The sequence below is a fragment of the Phalacrocorax aristotelis genome, chromosome 3, assembly GCF_949628215.1.
Source record: "Phalacrocorax aristotelis chromosome 3, bGulAri2.1, whole genome shotgun sequence".
NCBI classification, from domain to species: domain Eukaryota; kingdom Metazoa; phylum Chordata; class Aves; order Suliformes; family Phalacrocoracidae; genus Phalacrocorax; species Phalacrocorax aristotelis.
The window spans coordinates 6,705,926-6,721,643 of NC_134278.1; the positions used below are offsets into that span (position 1 = coordinate 6,705,926).

Consider the following 15,718-nt stretch of genomic DNA (forward strand, 5'->3'; position numbering starts at 1 on the left):
TCCACCCCCGGTCACCTCCAGCGCCGCGCCGGAGCGGGCCCTCACGGCGGGGACGGGGTGGAACCGAAGGGGGTCGCGGCGGGTGGGCAGGTCTGACCGTCCGTCCGCCGCGTGGGGCGGTTGCGGTGCCCGGCGCAGGGCCGCGGGACCCCCGGGCTCCAAGGCGAGGGGAGGAGGCGCTGGCGGCTGCGCGGAGCTCGGCGCGGGGCTCGGGGCCGGCGGGCCGGGGCGGTGCGGGGCCCTCCCCGGGGAGCCGGAGCGTGCGGTGCTCGGCCGGGGAAGGGCTGAGCGCCGAGCGGCTGGGGAGCGCGGCTGGGGCGCGGCGAGGCTGGGGAGCCGTCAGGCTGGTGGCGTTTGGTAGCCAGCTGCGGTACGGCGTGTTAGAACACGACGCTTCACAGCTTTGGGAGTATTTCGAAGCGAATGTTGGGGTCCTGAGCCGTACTGCGCTATGAAAAACTCTGGTTCTGCTTTTTAAAGCACTCGACAACGTGAAATGGGTGATTCTCTGCTCCGCTGCTCATTTCTTTCCTTCTTTACCCCCCCCCCCGCCCCTTTAAAGGGGCTGTGTGTTACAGGTCCTCTGTATTAGGAGGCACCTTAATGTTGGCGATGATCCTTTCCTCTAACACTTGTATCTTCTAAACGAATTTTAACTGTTGGCTGCAAGTGGGGGCGATTTCCCCTCCTTTGTGTGCCTCTCACTGCTAAAGCTTTAGCTACCGTTAAACCTACTTAAAATTTAAAATAATACACTCACGGTTTTAAAGGGATTTGGGGAAAGGGTTGATTTAGGCCAGGAGATATTTTTGCAGGTAGGAAGATACCTGCTGTTCCTCCTTGAATCACCCTAGTTTGTGCAAGTGAGATAAAGCAGAAATCTGGAGTTGCGGCTCTTGAGAAGCAAATATGCTGTCTAACAATATTGCAGAAGTTTTTGTGAAACGTGGAATTTCTCTTCCTCTTTTGTAAAGGCTTATAGAATAATAATAGATCTTCTTGAGCAAAGTGCTCCTGTCACACATAATAAGTTGGGGGGCGGGGGAGCTTACAAATCATACCTTGCATTCATAATAGTCATGAATTCCTTAGTGAGAAATACTTGCCTCATAGCTAAGGTTACTAATGATTTTTTATTTTTTTTTAGAGAGAGAAATATGCTACATAAAGAACAGGTTTACTGTTATGGTAGATGTACAGCAGCCTAGAAGGAAAACTGACGTAGAAGTTATTCCTGGCGGTTCTAAGTATGGAGTAAACAATTAATAAATAGGAGTGCTGAAAGGCTCAAAAGTCTTTCAGCAACTCGAGAGAGTGGGAATTGTGGAAAAGGAAAGGTGGGAAGAAAAAGAAAAATGATAATTACAGTAGAAAACGAGTTCTGGTCTGAACAGTGATGCGTAAGCAGGATTTAGAGCTGCGCGGGACTCTTAAATGTGGAATTGGAATTGTTCAGGTGCCCGTGCTTGAACACGAGGAAGAACACTGTCTTGGAAGGCAGAATTGTAATAAGACACACAGAACAATGGAATAATCGCATAGAGAGAGAAAATTCATTTAGTCTGGAGTGAGAAAAATCTCATTGCTTGTTAGTTTTAATATATGAAAAACTTTGACAGTATATGAGAAACTTCTAAAGTCAGTAGGGAAATATACTGCTGACTTCAGGTGTTCTTTAAACCGGTTATTTTGCAGTTAACCTCTATAAGGAAGATGTACATAACGTATAGCTAGTTAAACTGGTTCCAGTACAATTATTTTGTGAGACATGCCTTATCTTTAAATTTTTCAGGTGTCTCTGCCTACCTGCTGGAAATACTTTGAAGTATCAACAATGAACTCGATGCTAACATTATTTTTTTCTGGAGTAGTTGCCTGTTGCGCTCACTCCGCTGGTGATTCAGTCTCCAGGTTACTCCTTGTGTCCTTTGATGGCTTCAGGGCTGATTACTTGGAAACCTATAAACTTCCTCATCTCCAGGAGTTCATTGAGGATGGCGTGCTTGTAAAACAAGTTACAAACTCTTTTATCACCAAGACTTTCCCAAACCATTATACCATAGTGACAGGCTTATATGAAGAAAGCCACGGCATCGTGGCTAATGACATGTACGATGCAGATGCCAAGAAAAAGTTTTCACAGTTCAACGATTCAGATCCCTTCTGGTGGAATGAGGCAGTTCCAATTTGGGTAACAAATCAACAGCAGGGAAATGGAGTGAGTGCTGCTGCCATGTGGCCTGGTACCGATGTAAAAATTAATGATACGACCCCTCGATTCTTTATGAAGTACAACTTTTCAGTAACGTTTGAGGAGAGAGTGGAGAAAATTGTTGCATGGCTGAACAGCTCTAATCCAGTAGTCAATTTTGCTACATTATACTGGGAAGAACCAGATGCAAGTGGGCACAAGTATGGACCAGATGACACTGAGAACATGCGCAGAGTATTAGAAGAAGTGGATAATCATATTGGTTTCCTTACTAATAAATTGAAGTCATTAGGTTTGTGGGACACTATTAATATCATAATAACGAGCGATCATGGAATGGCCTCCTGCTCTGCAAAGAAGCTGATTATCCTGGATAACTGCATTGGTCGCAACAACTATACTCTGATAGACAAGAGTCCCGTTGCTGCAGTGCTGCCAAGGCAGAGTATGTTTTGTTTTGTTTTGGTTTTAAGTCATACACTAAGAATTACATCTTGTTTATCTTACTATTACAAAGTACACGCTATGGTAGACTCTTCACATCTTTTGCAAAACCAGTGTAGTTCATACTGCACAACTGTGATGTAATTTAATGAATAAGCTAAAGAATGTCTGTTTATTTAGGACTTTGTTTTTGGTAATCAATGGGCAAAGGAGCATTTCTTGTCAAATTGCTATGGGTGGTAGAGATAGTCCTGGAACAGCGTATTGAAAAAGCAGATGGGCACTTAGTGCGCCTGCTCTCTTGTTGCTCACTCACTCTATACGGTTGTAATTCCAAATGAGTACGAAATAAGCCCTCGGGTTTATTTAGAATAAAAATTGCCATTGTCTAAACTTCCAATTGGAAATCTAACCCCAACTTTGATCGCTTTACCACTTCTGTTTCGGTGAATGAAACTTCACTTTTCATACTGTGAATTCAGTTTTTGTGGCTTGGGAGTAGTTACTAACAGGCACGACTTAAAGCGTGACGCTGCCGGTCTCAGCTTCCACAACTGCAGCCCGACTGAAGCAATTTTAACGAACAAAACGATTTATACAGTAACAGAATTTAACACTTACTGCTTTTGATAAAATATTGAGTACTTTGGCATGTAGTTGCTTTCTCTTAATTTCTGTGCTTGAGTTTTGCCCTCCCCCCTTGCAAGCCCAGAGGGTAAGTTGAATTGCCCTCCCCCCTTGCAAACCCACAGCTGTGAGGTGCCTGATCTAAAATTAGAGCAAATTGTGAAATCTACCTTGATATGTGTAGCGTTTCAGTAGGGACATGAAAATCCTTTTCTATGTGCCTTTTAAAAAATGACTGTTTTGAAAAAAATGGATCTTAGGTTTAATGACAGGTAATTGCAGTAAACAGGACATAATTTCTGTTTCACATACAGTTTTTTTTTTCTTGGCAGACAAAAGAGACGTGTATAACTTACTGAAAAAATGCAACAATCACATGAAAGTATATCTCAAAGAAAAAATTCCAGACAGATTTCATTATCGTCATAATAAGAGAATTCAACCCATAATTCTGGTTGCAGATGAAGGCTGGACAATTGTACAAAATGAGTCACTTTCAAAATGTAAGTTTCTTTTCCTCATCTGTGCTTTCAGTGGCTTATTTTTAAGAGTTATCTTAGGCAAGTTAGCGGTCTGTCTCGAGCTTCCACTGGAGTGTGGTTTAACTATTTTTTCCATTACAAAAATATATGTATAGGGGAGCATAAATTGAAGAATGCAAGGCATAATGTTTAATGTTACAGTATATATACTAGGAAACAAAAAAAAATGGGAGGAAATACTAAAAATAATAGGAACACGACAATAATGCTCAAGGAGGCCAGAGTTCTTCCTCTTAGGGGCATCAAATAGCATGTTTAAAAGACAAAAAACAGAACAGATGTTACTTCACACAGTGCATTGCTGAGCTATGCACTTTCTTCCTGCTAGATGCTATGAATGTCGAATTGCTTACATACATATATGTATATATATTTCCAGGTGTTTCACATGCAGTTGTTTTTCTTGGGAGACAAAAGAGGCATCTGTAACTTACTGTAAAAATTCAACGGTCACATGAAAGTATATCCTGAAGAAATTCCAGACAGATTTCATTATCGTCATAATAAGGGAATTCCACTTAAAATTCTGGTTGCAGATGAAGGCTGTGTAGATACGCACACACACACACATATATATATGTACTTATGTGTATGTGTGTGTTCAGAAAGTGATTGGAAAAATTATTGTAAGAAAAATCCATCAATAGAAATTAAACACAGAGATACTGACTTCCAGGAGGTGTCAGAGCAGCCAGAGCTCAAGGCTGGTTGGCACGTCAGGGGTAACCCTGTTGGATACTTCCCCAACTCCCTGTTACACCTGCTGTCAGCGACAGGGTGCTGGGTGGTGTAAACTCCCAGTTTCACCCAGTTTGGCTGTTCCTACTGTCTGCCCTTTGCACACTTATGTTGAAATTTTCTCATTATTTGTACAAAAGTACTGCTTTTAAGGTAAGATATGGTTATATTTTAATTTCCCCACAGATTTGCCTCAATCATCTTTAAACTGACAACACTTAGCACAAGTGTTCTCTAATAGCGATCTCTTATTTATGGTTAGATTCAATTTCGTGTAGCTAAAAATAGTTAATAAGTGCATATTTATAAGTAACAGCATTGTATCAGTTGAAGTGAATTACTTTCAAAACAATTTTGCTAGCCAAGGCTTCCCAGAAGCAGGTAAGGCAGGTTTTAGCCTAAAAGGCTATTCAGGTGTTGATTGTACTTGTCTTCATGGACAAAGTGGCAGCACAATGATTGGCAAGCGTACCAGTACCTACGCTGTATCTAGCAGTGTTGGCACCGACCAGCCCTCTGACTTCAGAGGTGAAAGACAGGAAACCTCACTGGAGAGGGGACTTGGAACAGCTCTGTTCAAAACAAGCGAGTAGTAGAAGGAAAAAAATGTAATGAAGACACATAAGACTGCATTAAAACTAACAAGATGTGGTGCAGCAGTATCTTTGTGGTAACAAACATATTGGTGGAAAACATTAAAAAGTGAATACTGGACGGATATGGAAGTGGTGAGGGTGACCTAATTCATAGGACCTTGACATTTCACATCAGAAATGTCAATGAAGCAGCCAAGGAGACAGTTCTTGGGGAGACTTGTTAAACTAAGAAATGAACTCAAAACTTAATGCAGCGCTCAAATACTGTGCTGCGTGCGTTCTGAGAAATTTTTGGAATCTTGGACAGATTTTTCAGGCATTATTAGGAAGTTTGACTACGGCTGATTTTTAGCTGTGTATATGCCACCAAAAATCAGAGTGAGTATTTCTTAAAAACCCACCAAATGTCCAAGTACTGGTGACCTCGTAGCTACAAATGTTTTGTTGTTCACCCATCACAGGCATCATTGTCCTTTGATGGTTTTTTGGTTTTGACTATTTGGGTATCCCTTGTCCTGAATTACCTAATCTGATAAGCATGGTTTGAGGGTACTTAATATGCTCAAACTGAACACTGTCAAGGGTATAGTGCTTGGCTTTTAAGAAGTAATTAGTGTGTCTGCTTTGCAAGGGGGAGATGTCTTTCCAACTATTTGCATTCCAGCTATTGACTCGTGGAATGGCAACATCCTTTTTAACTTTGGCGTTTGGGAAGGGGAGAACTCAAAATGCTGATGACCAAAATGAAAAGAGATAATGGGAGGAGGGAACAAGGAGGGGGATGGGAAGGGCCTCAGCTGCAGACCAGTATGGGAAAAGACTTCTGGGGGTTGGGGAAGAGGGAAGGAGCTCTGGGTTCCTTCAGGTTTTGATCCAACAGCAGCTTTTATGTTCTGCGTTATCTGTGGTTAACATGTATGCCTTCTGGGGGTGGGGGAGAGACAGGGAGGGGAATACTTGATATGCAAACAGGAACTGCAATGCTAACTCTGAACTTTGCATTTCTCCAGTAGGCGACCACGGCTATGACAACGCTCTCCCAAGCATGCATCCGTTCCTGGCTGCTCGCGGGCCTGCTTTTCATCGGGGTTACAAGCAGAGCACAATGAACAACGTTGATATTTACCCAATGATGTGCCACATCCTGGGACTGACACCACAGCCGCACAATGGCACTTTCAGGAACACCAAGTGCTTGCTCGCTGACCAGTGGTGCATAAATCTTCCAGAAGCTATTGGGATTGTTATTGGGGCTTTTATGATACTGACTACTTTCACCTGCATTATAATAATCTCAAAGAATAGAGTAGCTCCTACACGGCCATTTTCCCGACTTCAGTTACAATATGATGATGACAATCCTTTAATCGGATAGCGCGTAGGGAGCCTCGCCTCACGTGCTAAATAGTGATTTCAGGAAGAGAGTTTCAACTTGCACTGGATGGCATTCTTTGATGCACTTTAATGGTATCTGTATAAAATACCGTACAGCCAGATCTTGCTAACTTGTGTGGGTGTGCTACCTGACTAGCAGTCCTGTAAAAATATTTTCAGAACAAAATGGTGAACAGGTGGCTTTCTGCCAAAAGAGATGCTCGACATAGTAAGGATACTTAGTTTTTCATTCAAGCCTTTGAACACTTTCAAATGAAATTCCAGAGTATGAACTAGCCAGGGTAGACTAAGTGAATTTTAACATTTGCAAATTATATTTGGGTTTTTTTTCCTGTTAAATTTAAATTAATGTTGACTTCTAGTGTTCTTGTACCTGTATTGGAAAGGAGATCTTTTTTATGAGAGTTAGAAGTTAGTCCTGTTTGGACAGTATGTTCTGATTTGTTCTTAAATTTGAGGACAGAGGGTATAGAGAAGACCAAATACTTTTGTTTCCACCTGAAACCAGCCATATGTCAAGGAACTGGTGAGAAGAAAAATGGAAGCCAGTGAGGAAAGAATTGATGTGTGTCACTTCTATTTTGGGCAATTAGGTATGTGGCTCAGCAGTTCTAAAGCTGGGCCGATGGCTCTGATGTTGCTGGAGGTGTCCCTGTGGGTGACTTGGTTCCACAGTTCCTGCACTCGGAGAGTTGGGATGGTCCTTGCTTATCTCAAGAATTTCGATTTGATCTGAGAATCCTTGGATTACTCAGCTTAATGGGCTGTAAGTTTTTTTCAGGTGTAAACTCTGCTGAAAGGTGTTTTTGTAATAATGGTAGTTCTACCCTGTGTACCAGCTGATCATTATCTTTTGAAAGCTGTCATGTGCTAAAAAGCAACAACCGAAAGTTTGACATGAAATCACCAAGCAAGAATTCCAAACTCTTATTTTAAACCCTGGAAACTTAAAGGGAAAAGTTAATTTATTTTTGAGATAGGATCTGTTATCTGTAGTGTCTAAGCTGTATAGATATAAGTTCTGGTGAAGACCAGTGCTAATGGTTCTCTTAATTGAAACTCTTGATTCCTTGTTAATGGTCAAGTCTAGTAACTTGCTATTAAAAAAAACCCTAATTTGATTTAGAAAGCCTTAGTGGTACCTTATCTTTTAGTGAGGAAAGAATGTGAGGCTAAATTGTTAATGCTAACCCAAAAAGAGAACTACCGTTACCAAGTCCTTTTCCTACAAGTTTGATGGTTTTAAGAACTGATAATTTGACGCGAGAGGCTGAGGTACCTGGTACCATGCAATGCTGTTTCTTGGTCACAAATGCAAATTTAGTGCAGTTGGTATTAGCCACAGGCTACCTTTTAGTGATCCAACTGGGAGGAAGTATGGACTTTAGAGGGAAAGGTTACTTTTAACTGCCTACTGAAAAGATACATTTGAGTTTTAAAAATTATGTCTGGAAGTCTTACTAATTTGTATCTTCCTCTCTGAAGATTCTGTTGCACCGATTAAAAACACAATTCAAAAACTAACCTGTTCTGCTTTCCCCCCCCCCCCTTTTAAACTACTAGTCACTACTTACTGAGTAATGCTTTACTCTGGATTAATCTGAACTTGAAAGAGGCTCAGGCCCCTTGCAAAATCTATACTGTTACTGACAGCGCACTGGATTTTAGGCTCTTGATATAATAAAGCAATAACTGGACTGACACAGAAGTCACTTTTTCATCCTGCTGGAAGATTTAAAATAATTGGTTACAAGAGGTCAGGTTAGTGAGTAACTATGAAGTGAATGTTTTGCAGGGTAGAACCTAGGCTTAGAGATGCTGTAAAAGGGAGGACGCTTGAATCCCTGCATTGGAGAGAGTTGTTAGTTTCTTGTTATTTTGCTAATGAAGGCTGCCATCCTCGGAGGGCGGGCGGCAGCCGTGCTGGGAGGTGCTTTGCATCATCTGTATACAGAGAGGTTTGGCTCAACTGAGTTACCTTTCTCTTTCTGGCAGACCTGGTAAGACTGAACTGTACTGTCCTCTACCTGTCAGGAATTTTTTTTAGATGCTAAAACTGATCAGCACCATATATTCTTCACTATTCTTCCCTTCTTCCTCCTTCCCCCAAACAGTTGTCACACAGTGTGTGGCTGTGTGCTTTCCCTTCCTCTGTGCATCACCACTATAGGCCAGGTGTCGAGGTTACCACCAAGACTTCCATACCAGAAATTTAAATGCTGACTGAAGTGCAGTGGCAGCGCTCTAATATGAAATATGGCTATTGTTACAGATGGGGAAATGGAGGTCTAAATGCATTTCTCCCTCTAGCTCCAGGTAGCCCCTTCTGATAAGAATTGCTACAGGCAACTGTGTTCCTATGAAACCAGAAAGGGAGTGGTGGTGTCCAGGAGAAATCCTTATTACCCTCTCCTCCTCCTTCCTCAGTCTAAGCAGTGCTATGGTGGGAAGGGTTTAAAGAGAAAGTTTAAGAAATAGGATAAACTATATTCCAGTTGCATCGCTAATTACTTTCAATTCCGAAGATGTGGTATGGCCTATAAAAGTGCCAAGTATTCTTCTGGGCACAGTTCTTTGCTGCTGCTCTCCTTAGAGACAAAGTTGATATATTTAAAGATGATTCTTTGTAAAAGTGTTAGTGCCTTAAACATGATGAATTCTTTCCGCTACCTAATTACGGTTGGTATGAATTATTGCTTGTGAAAGTCAGTGGCTGATTTCCTTTTGAATACCTAATTTGAAACAAGAACATGACAAGCTGTGGCTTCCCCCTTCCCCTCAGCTGCGATAAAGGAGGTAACCTACAATAGTTTGTGGCAACATTTAATGACTTGCTAAATACACGCAACTCTGCAACGGCCATACAGGACATATTAATTTAGGGGAATGTTGTGGTTTAACTCCAGCCAGCAACTAAACACCACCCAGCTGCTCGCTCACTCCCCACCACAGCAGGATGGGGAGAGAATTGGAAGAGTAAAAGTGAGAACACTTATGGGTTGAGATAAGAACAGTTTAGTAATTGAAATAAAATAATAACTTTTAATGGAGAGAAATAAAACTCAGGAAAAAAAGTGATGCAACCGCTCACCACCCACCAACTGATGCCCAGCCAGTCCCTGAGCTGTGATTGCTGCCTCCTGGCCAACTCCCCCAGCTTATACTGAGCACTATATCATATGATATGGAATACCCCTTTGGCCAGCTGGGGTCAGCTGTGCTGCCTGTGCTCCCTCCCAGCTGCTTCTGCCCCACCTCGCTGGCAGAGCTTGGGAAGCTGCAAAGTCCTTGACTTAGCGTAAACACTGCTTAGCAACAACTCAAAACATCAGTGTGTTATATTATTCTCCTGCCAAATCCAAACACAGCACTGTACCTGCTACTGGGAAGAAAATTAACGCTATCCCAGCTGAAACCAGGACAGAGAAGTTCTTAACACTTAAACTAGCATTGAGGTTTAAAAGGGAACAGAAGTTTGTAATGCTACTTCCCAGCAGTACAGACTGATGTTTCATTATGTTGATGGCCTCCGTAAAGGAACTTCTAGCATTGGGTAGAGAAGGCTTAAAACACCCACTCCTCTGGGTTTCTATGCTTTTTGTCCATTAGCACCAAGGAAACAGTTTCAGAATTGAGCTGTTTTCAACTAAGGTTCAAAACACTTGTTTGAGGGAGAAGGTTAACTTGCTATAAATCGAAAAGAATGCACTGCCTATGAAAATAAACCAACATCATCGGGTACTTCCAAGGATCAGACCACAGGGACAGACCAGGCACAGGCATCGTACCACCTTTTCTTGCAAAAAACAGCAAGTAAGATTTGTTAATTTAGTATGATTCAGATTAGGATTTCCTTATGGAAAAGCCATCCTGCAGTGTGTTCTGCAGTACTACTGAATTTATCCTTTTCACGTGCTTGCAACAATTTTTGCAGTCTAACATCTAATAAATGCTTACGTTACCTTTACTGTAGCACAGACATGCCACTTCTTGAAAGGTATGTGCAGCAGCACAGTAGGTATGGCCAAGACAGCAGCCATGGCCATTATTTAAGCAGGGAAAATTCACAAGTCAGTCTGCTATGTTTGTGTTTTACAAAACAGCAGACTCAACAGCTGCACCTTTGTCATTCTTCCCACACACAGCTCAAGACTGTGCTGTTCCACACTTCTCAAAAGTCACGCTTCGCAACCCTTCATCTCATAACAGGCATTTTTGCGTGCTTTTTATTTTTTTTTTTTGAGACCACATTTATTGTAAACGACATTACTGCAGCTCTTTACCAAGACAGTCTGGAAGATTTTTTTGATAAAAGAAACTTTATTACCATTGTTGGTAACTGATAGCTGTTACCTCCATATACTATAGCAAGGTGGGAAACGAGGTCTTCATCTAAGAACTTTGACCTAAAATTCTTAAGTTCTATCACACTTCCAGGTATTTTTAATGAAGGCGTACACAGTGCAAAGTACAAGAAATATGTGGGATGCATATGAGTTAAGCCCATTTCCCCCCAAGCCATCCCCCCACAATTCAAGTTTTTTTCCAGAAGTGGTTTTAGAGGAAGCAAGCACTCAGTGCTTCATAGCACTGTAGCAAAGATGTGTTTCAAATTCAACATTTCCAAACAGGAAGAAAGAAGGAAAAAAGTTTAACACCTCAAAGTACACTTCACAGGTCGATAACAAAAGACAAAATCATGCAAGCTTCTCGGTTTCCAAGCTTAAGTTACAAGTCATACAGAGTGTACTCAAATCCCCTTTCCAATAAACATGTTTGTACATCGTAAAAAGTATCATATACACAGAAACCAAATGCCACATCCTCCCCATCCAAAAAGGTAGTCTGAAAAAAATCTCACATCAGAGAAAAAGTTGATACTTTTCTCCATTGGCATCATATGTGCTTTCAATTTCATTAAATATACACCCAGCAGCTTAAACCAGTGTTTAACACTGGCTAGACAACTACCCTAACAAGGCAACTACCCAAGAGGTACCTGCAAATACACCTAAGCAATAAAGGAAACACATTTAAACCTAAACTGAAATACCCAAATGCTGAATGATTCCCTTCAGTTTTCTACCAAGTTTCATTTCACCCCCCTCAAATACAGGCCGTACGGTGCAATACAGAACAATGACGTGGAGAAGAACTCTCACGTTCATGTTCCCCATCTATTTTGAATATTACTGTTCCACAACCATTTGTTAGGGGAAACCTACTGCTCTCCCCTTGTTGCACGTTAGGGCAGGTAAGCCTAAGTCCCAGGATGACTGAACAAAACTGCCCAGCTCTGCCCCCTCCTTAAAAGCAAGTGTCACTTTGGCTGATGATAGAACTACACCTGTCACAATTGAAGAAGTGGGAGTTTAATGAACACCTCTGAGATTACAATCCAGTGATTTTTACACCTGCCATAAGCACTGCTAGGAAATTACTGCAGTAAAATAAATTTATCTTAAAACAGCATGTTCCAAAGTGAGAGTGTGTAACTGAAGTAGCTCCAGCTGAAGATTACAGCATCTCCAATTTTCACTGTTATTCCCTTAACCAAGCCCGTAGATCTTTCTTTAAACACACACTGCATTTGTGCTACAATTTGGTTTTAAGTTGCAAATAAGCAAGAAAGGGTGGACTCAATGCATCAGTTTGCAATCTGCCATCCACTTCCGGGAAGGTAGCTAGGGCAATTATTAGTAACAATTTAGAGGTTCAGGTTTTCTACTTGGACTTCCCCAGCCTCTCTGGAAACTACCATGAACATCAATACTGCGTTCATCCTTCAGCTTGATAAACCCGTGAAGCATTCAGTTTTAGCTGGTGTCAGCAAATTAAACTTAAGACACACCTAATGGTCAGCTCCAAGAACCAGCTTTACGGTGTCACGCAGAGCTACCCTGCAAGTTTTCCTTCCGTGTTTTCTTAAGAAAATGACAACATAGGAAAACAATTCAGTACACAGTAACAGTAGAACTGCAGCGATGAGTCAGTTATGTACATATCCCCCAAATTAAAGGGCTGTCCTCCAACACATCTGCTAGTTTCCTGTCTTCCTAAAGCTACTAGTACAGCTAGACTTTCAGCATACACCTTGAAGTAGAATATTTCATTGCCTTCCCTCTCAAGCATTCACTGCACCTCGCTGTGGTCTCTGGAAACCTTCCACATCTGTTTGCAAGACAGTTTAAGGCTAAGCAAGTGTCCGTGACACCAGGGAGGAATCCAACAGATAACTTCTGATGCAGTGAGGGCCAGAGAGTTCATAACACGGCACTGGAGAGTCATCACTGAGGCAGCAAGAAGTAAGCGCCCTTCTGAACTCGCCTAGATGTCATTCATTAAGTCTGGAATTAAGTTTAGCAAAACGAGTTTTGAACTTCAGCTAGTCAGCTTGTTGCAGCTCTCAACTGCAGCATTAGACTGTTAGTCACACCATTAGTCTGACAGAGCACATCCAAGGCCAAGATGTTCCCATCTTTGCCCTCTGCTGGGTGCTGTGGATAAAGCAATAAATTGCACTTAGAAATACCAGACTGAGGATTTGTGTGAATTTTGAAAGAGTTTCTTTCTTCTTCAGCCATTGTACTCAGAAACAAAGTGCAGAAAAAGACTAACTCACACGGGGGGGGGGGGAGAAAAAAAACAGACACAGCTTTTAAAAGTCTGACAACTAGACAACTTTTCTCACTTCATACCATGTTTTTCATACAAACCTTAGTCAGCAGCTTCTCACACACCATTTAAGAGAGCTCATCAAAAAACCCACAATAGCAAGAAGGTTTATTGCCACACACAAAAGAATCAGAATAATATATAGTTTTGTTGACTCAAAATAAATAACTTTCCCTGATAGAGACCTTCCTCTGGAAGAACAAACTCCAGTCTTAAAATTTTTTTCATATTAAAGTGTGCTTTTTCAGATTTAAGAGTATATATGGCTTAAAATTTATACTCTAGTCTTTAAACTGTGTGTCTAATCCTACTCACCAAATTCTAAGGTCCACCCAGACATATCAGATAAAACACAAGACAGCAAGACAAGCTCACGCCTGAGAAGAGTCTCCAGTAACAGATCCGATGTGACACAGAGCGACAAGCTTGACAGCACTCTGAAACCAGCTTGTACATGTACGTTCCTTAACTGATGCATCTGCCTTATTCTGAAAGAACCCTTTGTCACAGGATAAAGGACTCCATTTGGATATACAGGTGGTGTGCTTGTACGTGTCTTTAAACTGCCAGCCGTACAGAATTCCTAGAAAATTTAGTCCAGTATACAGGAAACAGTAGAAAAAGACCTACATTTACCTAAAATTTACCTACATTTAAAAAAAAAAAAAGTAGCTTAATGCTGATTGCTAAAGACAATACCACCTGGATGCATATTTTGGGGCTACAATTAACACAGGTGTTCAAAGAAATATGCCTAACTCTGAACTTGTAACAGCACTGTGTGACTTAGCTTAACGATAAATGTTGTTTTCCGCAGGATTTAATCCACTAAACTTAATGGTGATCCATGCAAAAGCTTCCTTGAGCAGGGAAGAAAAAAAACCCAAAGAAATGTAGTAACATTCAGCGACTTACTAGAATTTAAGACACTATCAAAACCTCTCAAAGAAAAAAAAGAAGTGGGGTGGGCAAATAAATCACCATGGAACAGCCTGTGAAGTGCACCTCAGTTGGTATAATTTCCCTAAAAGTAGCTCAGAATCAGGTGTTCAAGGTCTACTGTTACTACATGTCTACACACAGATACAGCTTTCCACCTTTACCTCGAGTATTTTCAACCCTGAAAGATGCAGTGGTTGTAGGGTGAAACAGAAACATTGTCCTTCTCTGCACACCTGGTATGTACATACTCCAGTGTACCAAGGGATCAGCATCCATTGCCTTTTATTCCACATATTTATGCTGATCCACCTCTATTAATTTTTTTTTTGTATAAGCTTATTTTAAGTATCAAATAGTACCAAGTGTTATTAATCTTGCAACAGTGGCTGGGCAGCTTCAGTACGTTGCATTTGCATGGTATTTGCTTCGGTGAGGATAAAATGCTTAACAAATACTGCAATAAAAACCATAACAAGAAAGCTGCCCAGAAAGACTCCTATAATGGTAGCATAGGTGTCTGCTCCAAAGGCTACAGGAACTTCTTCAGCAAGCATATCTTTCACAGCGTTGAACGAACCATTGTTTGGCAGCGGGTTAATACCAAGTAGATGGCACAATAAGAGGTACAAGTCTGTAGCATTCATGAATCCTTTGGTGGCATTCTTCCTGAAAGCAGGCCCAACTGCCAAAAGAATTGGATGCATTTCTGGTAAGATGTTGTCATATCCATGATTACCAACTAGAAACAAAAGACAGATATAGGTCAATATTCTGAAGTTGCAAAACAAGCACTGAAGCTTTTGCTAGAATTAGCATAAAGCAGAAGGGGAACGGCCATAATTTATTCCTGCAGAGGTTTAGAAGAATCATTTTGACCACCAGCACAAATGTCTCCTAGAAAATACCAAGTCTCAAAACTACAAAGAGAAGATGCCTCAAAAAAAACAGAATGGAGAGCACTATTTAAAAAAAAGAAAATAATAAAAAAGGGTAAGCTCACATGGCAGTAACAGCGCTGTCAATGGCACGCTATGTCACACCCAAGCTTCCTCGTAGAGAATATATGTAGAGGCAGACTACCTGTTTGACTCCTAGTAGCAGAGAGAACTTAAGCTCTGACTGCTCTGACATTTTGTCCAGTTTTGTGCGCTATCTACTCTGAACAAGTGAGTAAACACGCACAAAAAGCTGCTCTCACCAGCTATCAACAACTGAAAAACTTGTTAACTCTTGCAGGTAACACTCTTCAGCTTCACAACCAGCAGCAAAGTTTGAAAGTATTTTCAATTAAGAAACTTAAGAACTGGCCACATGACACCAATTTTCTTTCTCCTAGCTAACCAAAAGTTACAGTTTACTGTCTCCATTCTACCTATAATAAATCTCAAAACACCAAGGTGAGGAACGTAAAAGATTGTGTGTGGGGGTTCCTCCAAATCACCTGGAATGAATCTTATCCTATAAGGCAAATGAAAATTACTGGTCTACTCTAACACAATATTCCAAGACTCTTTCTAGCAATAGAACAAGGTTACTGTAAGTGCAGG

At 41.3% G+C, this 15,718-nt stretch overlaps 3 protein-coding genes across 9 annotated transcripts in view; 1 reads left to right on the plus strand and 2 right to left on the minus strand.

Annotated features, from left to right (window-relative positions):
• CLIC5 (chloride intracellular channel 5) overlaps window positions 1-198 on the minus strand; it is a 92,898-nt gene extending 92,700 nt beyond the window's left edge. The window contains exon 1 of the mRNA XM_075086638.1: window positions 16-198. The gene's annotated coding sequence lies outside the window, so the exon portion shown is untranslated. The remainder of the gene's footprint in view (window positions 1-15) is intronic.
• On the plus strand, window positions 1-13,186 carry ENPP4 (ectonucleotide pyrophosphatase/phosphodiesterase 4). Of its 5 annotated transcripts, XM_075086632.1 has the most exons (5): window positions 97-500; window positions 1,148-1,247; window positions 1,793-2,657; window positions 3,616-3,786; window positions 6,170-13,186. In XM_075086632.1, the coding sequence occupies exons 3-5, from the start codon at window positions 1,835-1,837 to the stop codon at window positions 6,532-6,534; spliced, it is 1,359 nt and encodes a 452-aa protein (XP_074942733.1). In that variant the 5' UTR covers window positions 97-500; window positions 1,148-1,247; window positions 1,793-1,834; the 3' UTR covers window positions 6,535-13,186. The 5 variants fall into 5 exon arrangements, with proteins under 5 accessions (XP_074942735.1, XP_074942734.1, XP_074942733.1 ...); XM_075086634.1 differs by lacking the exons at window positions 97-500; window positions 1,148-1,247 and adding an exon at window positions 1-90; XM_075086633.1 differs by lacking the exons at window positions 97-500; window positions 1,148-1,247 and adding an exon at window positions 1-90 and having other exon boundaries at window positions 6,173-13,186.
• ENPP5 (ectonucleotide pyrophosphatase/phosphodiesterase family member 5) overlaps window positions 8,096-15,718 on the minus strand; it is a 25,480-nt gene continuing 17,857 nt past the window's right edge. For all 3 annotated transcript variants that reach the window (XM_075086628.1, XM_075086627.1, XM_075086629.1), the window contains exon 4: window positions 8,096-14,910. In XM_075086628.1, the coding sequence (XP_074942729.1) occupies window positions 14,540-14,910 (371 nt within the window). In that variant the 3' untranslated portion in view covers window positions 8,096-14,539. The remainder of the gene's footprint in view (window positions 14,911-15,718) is intronic.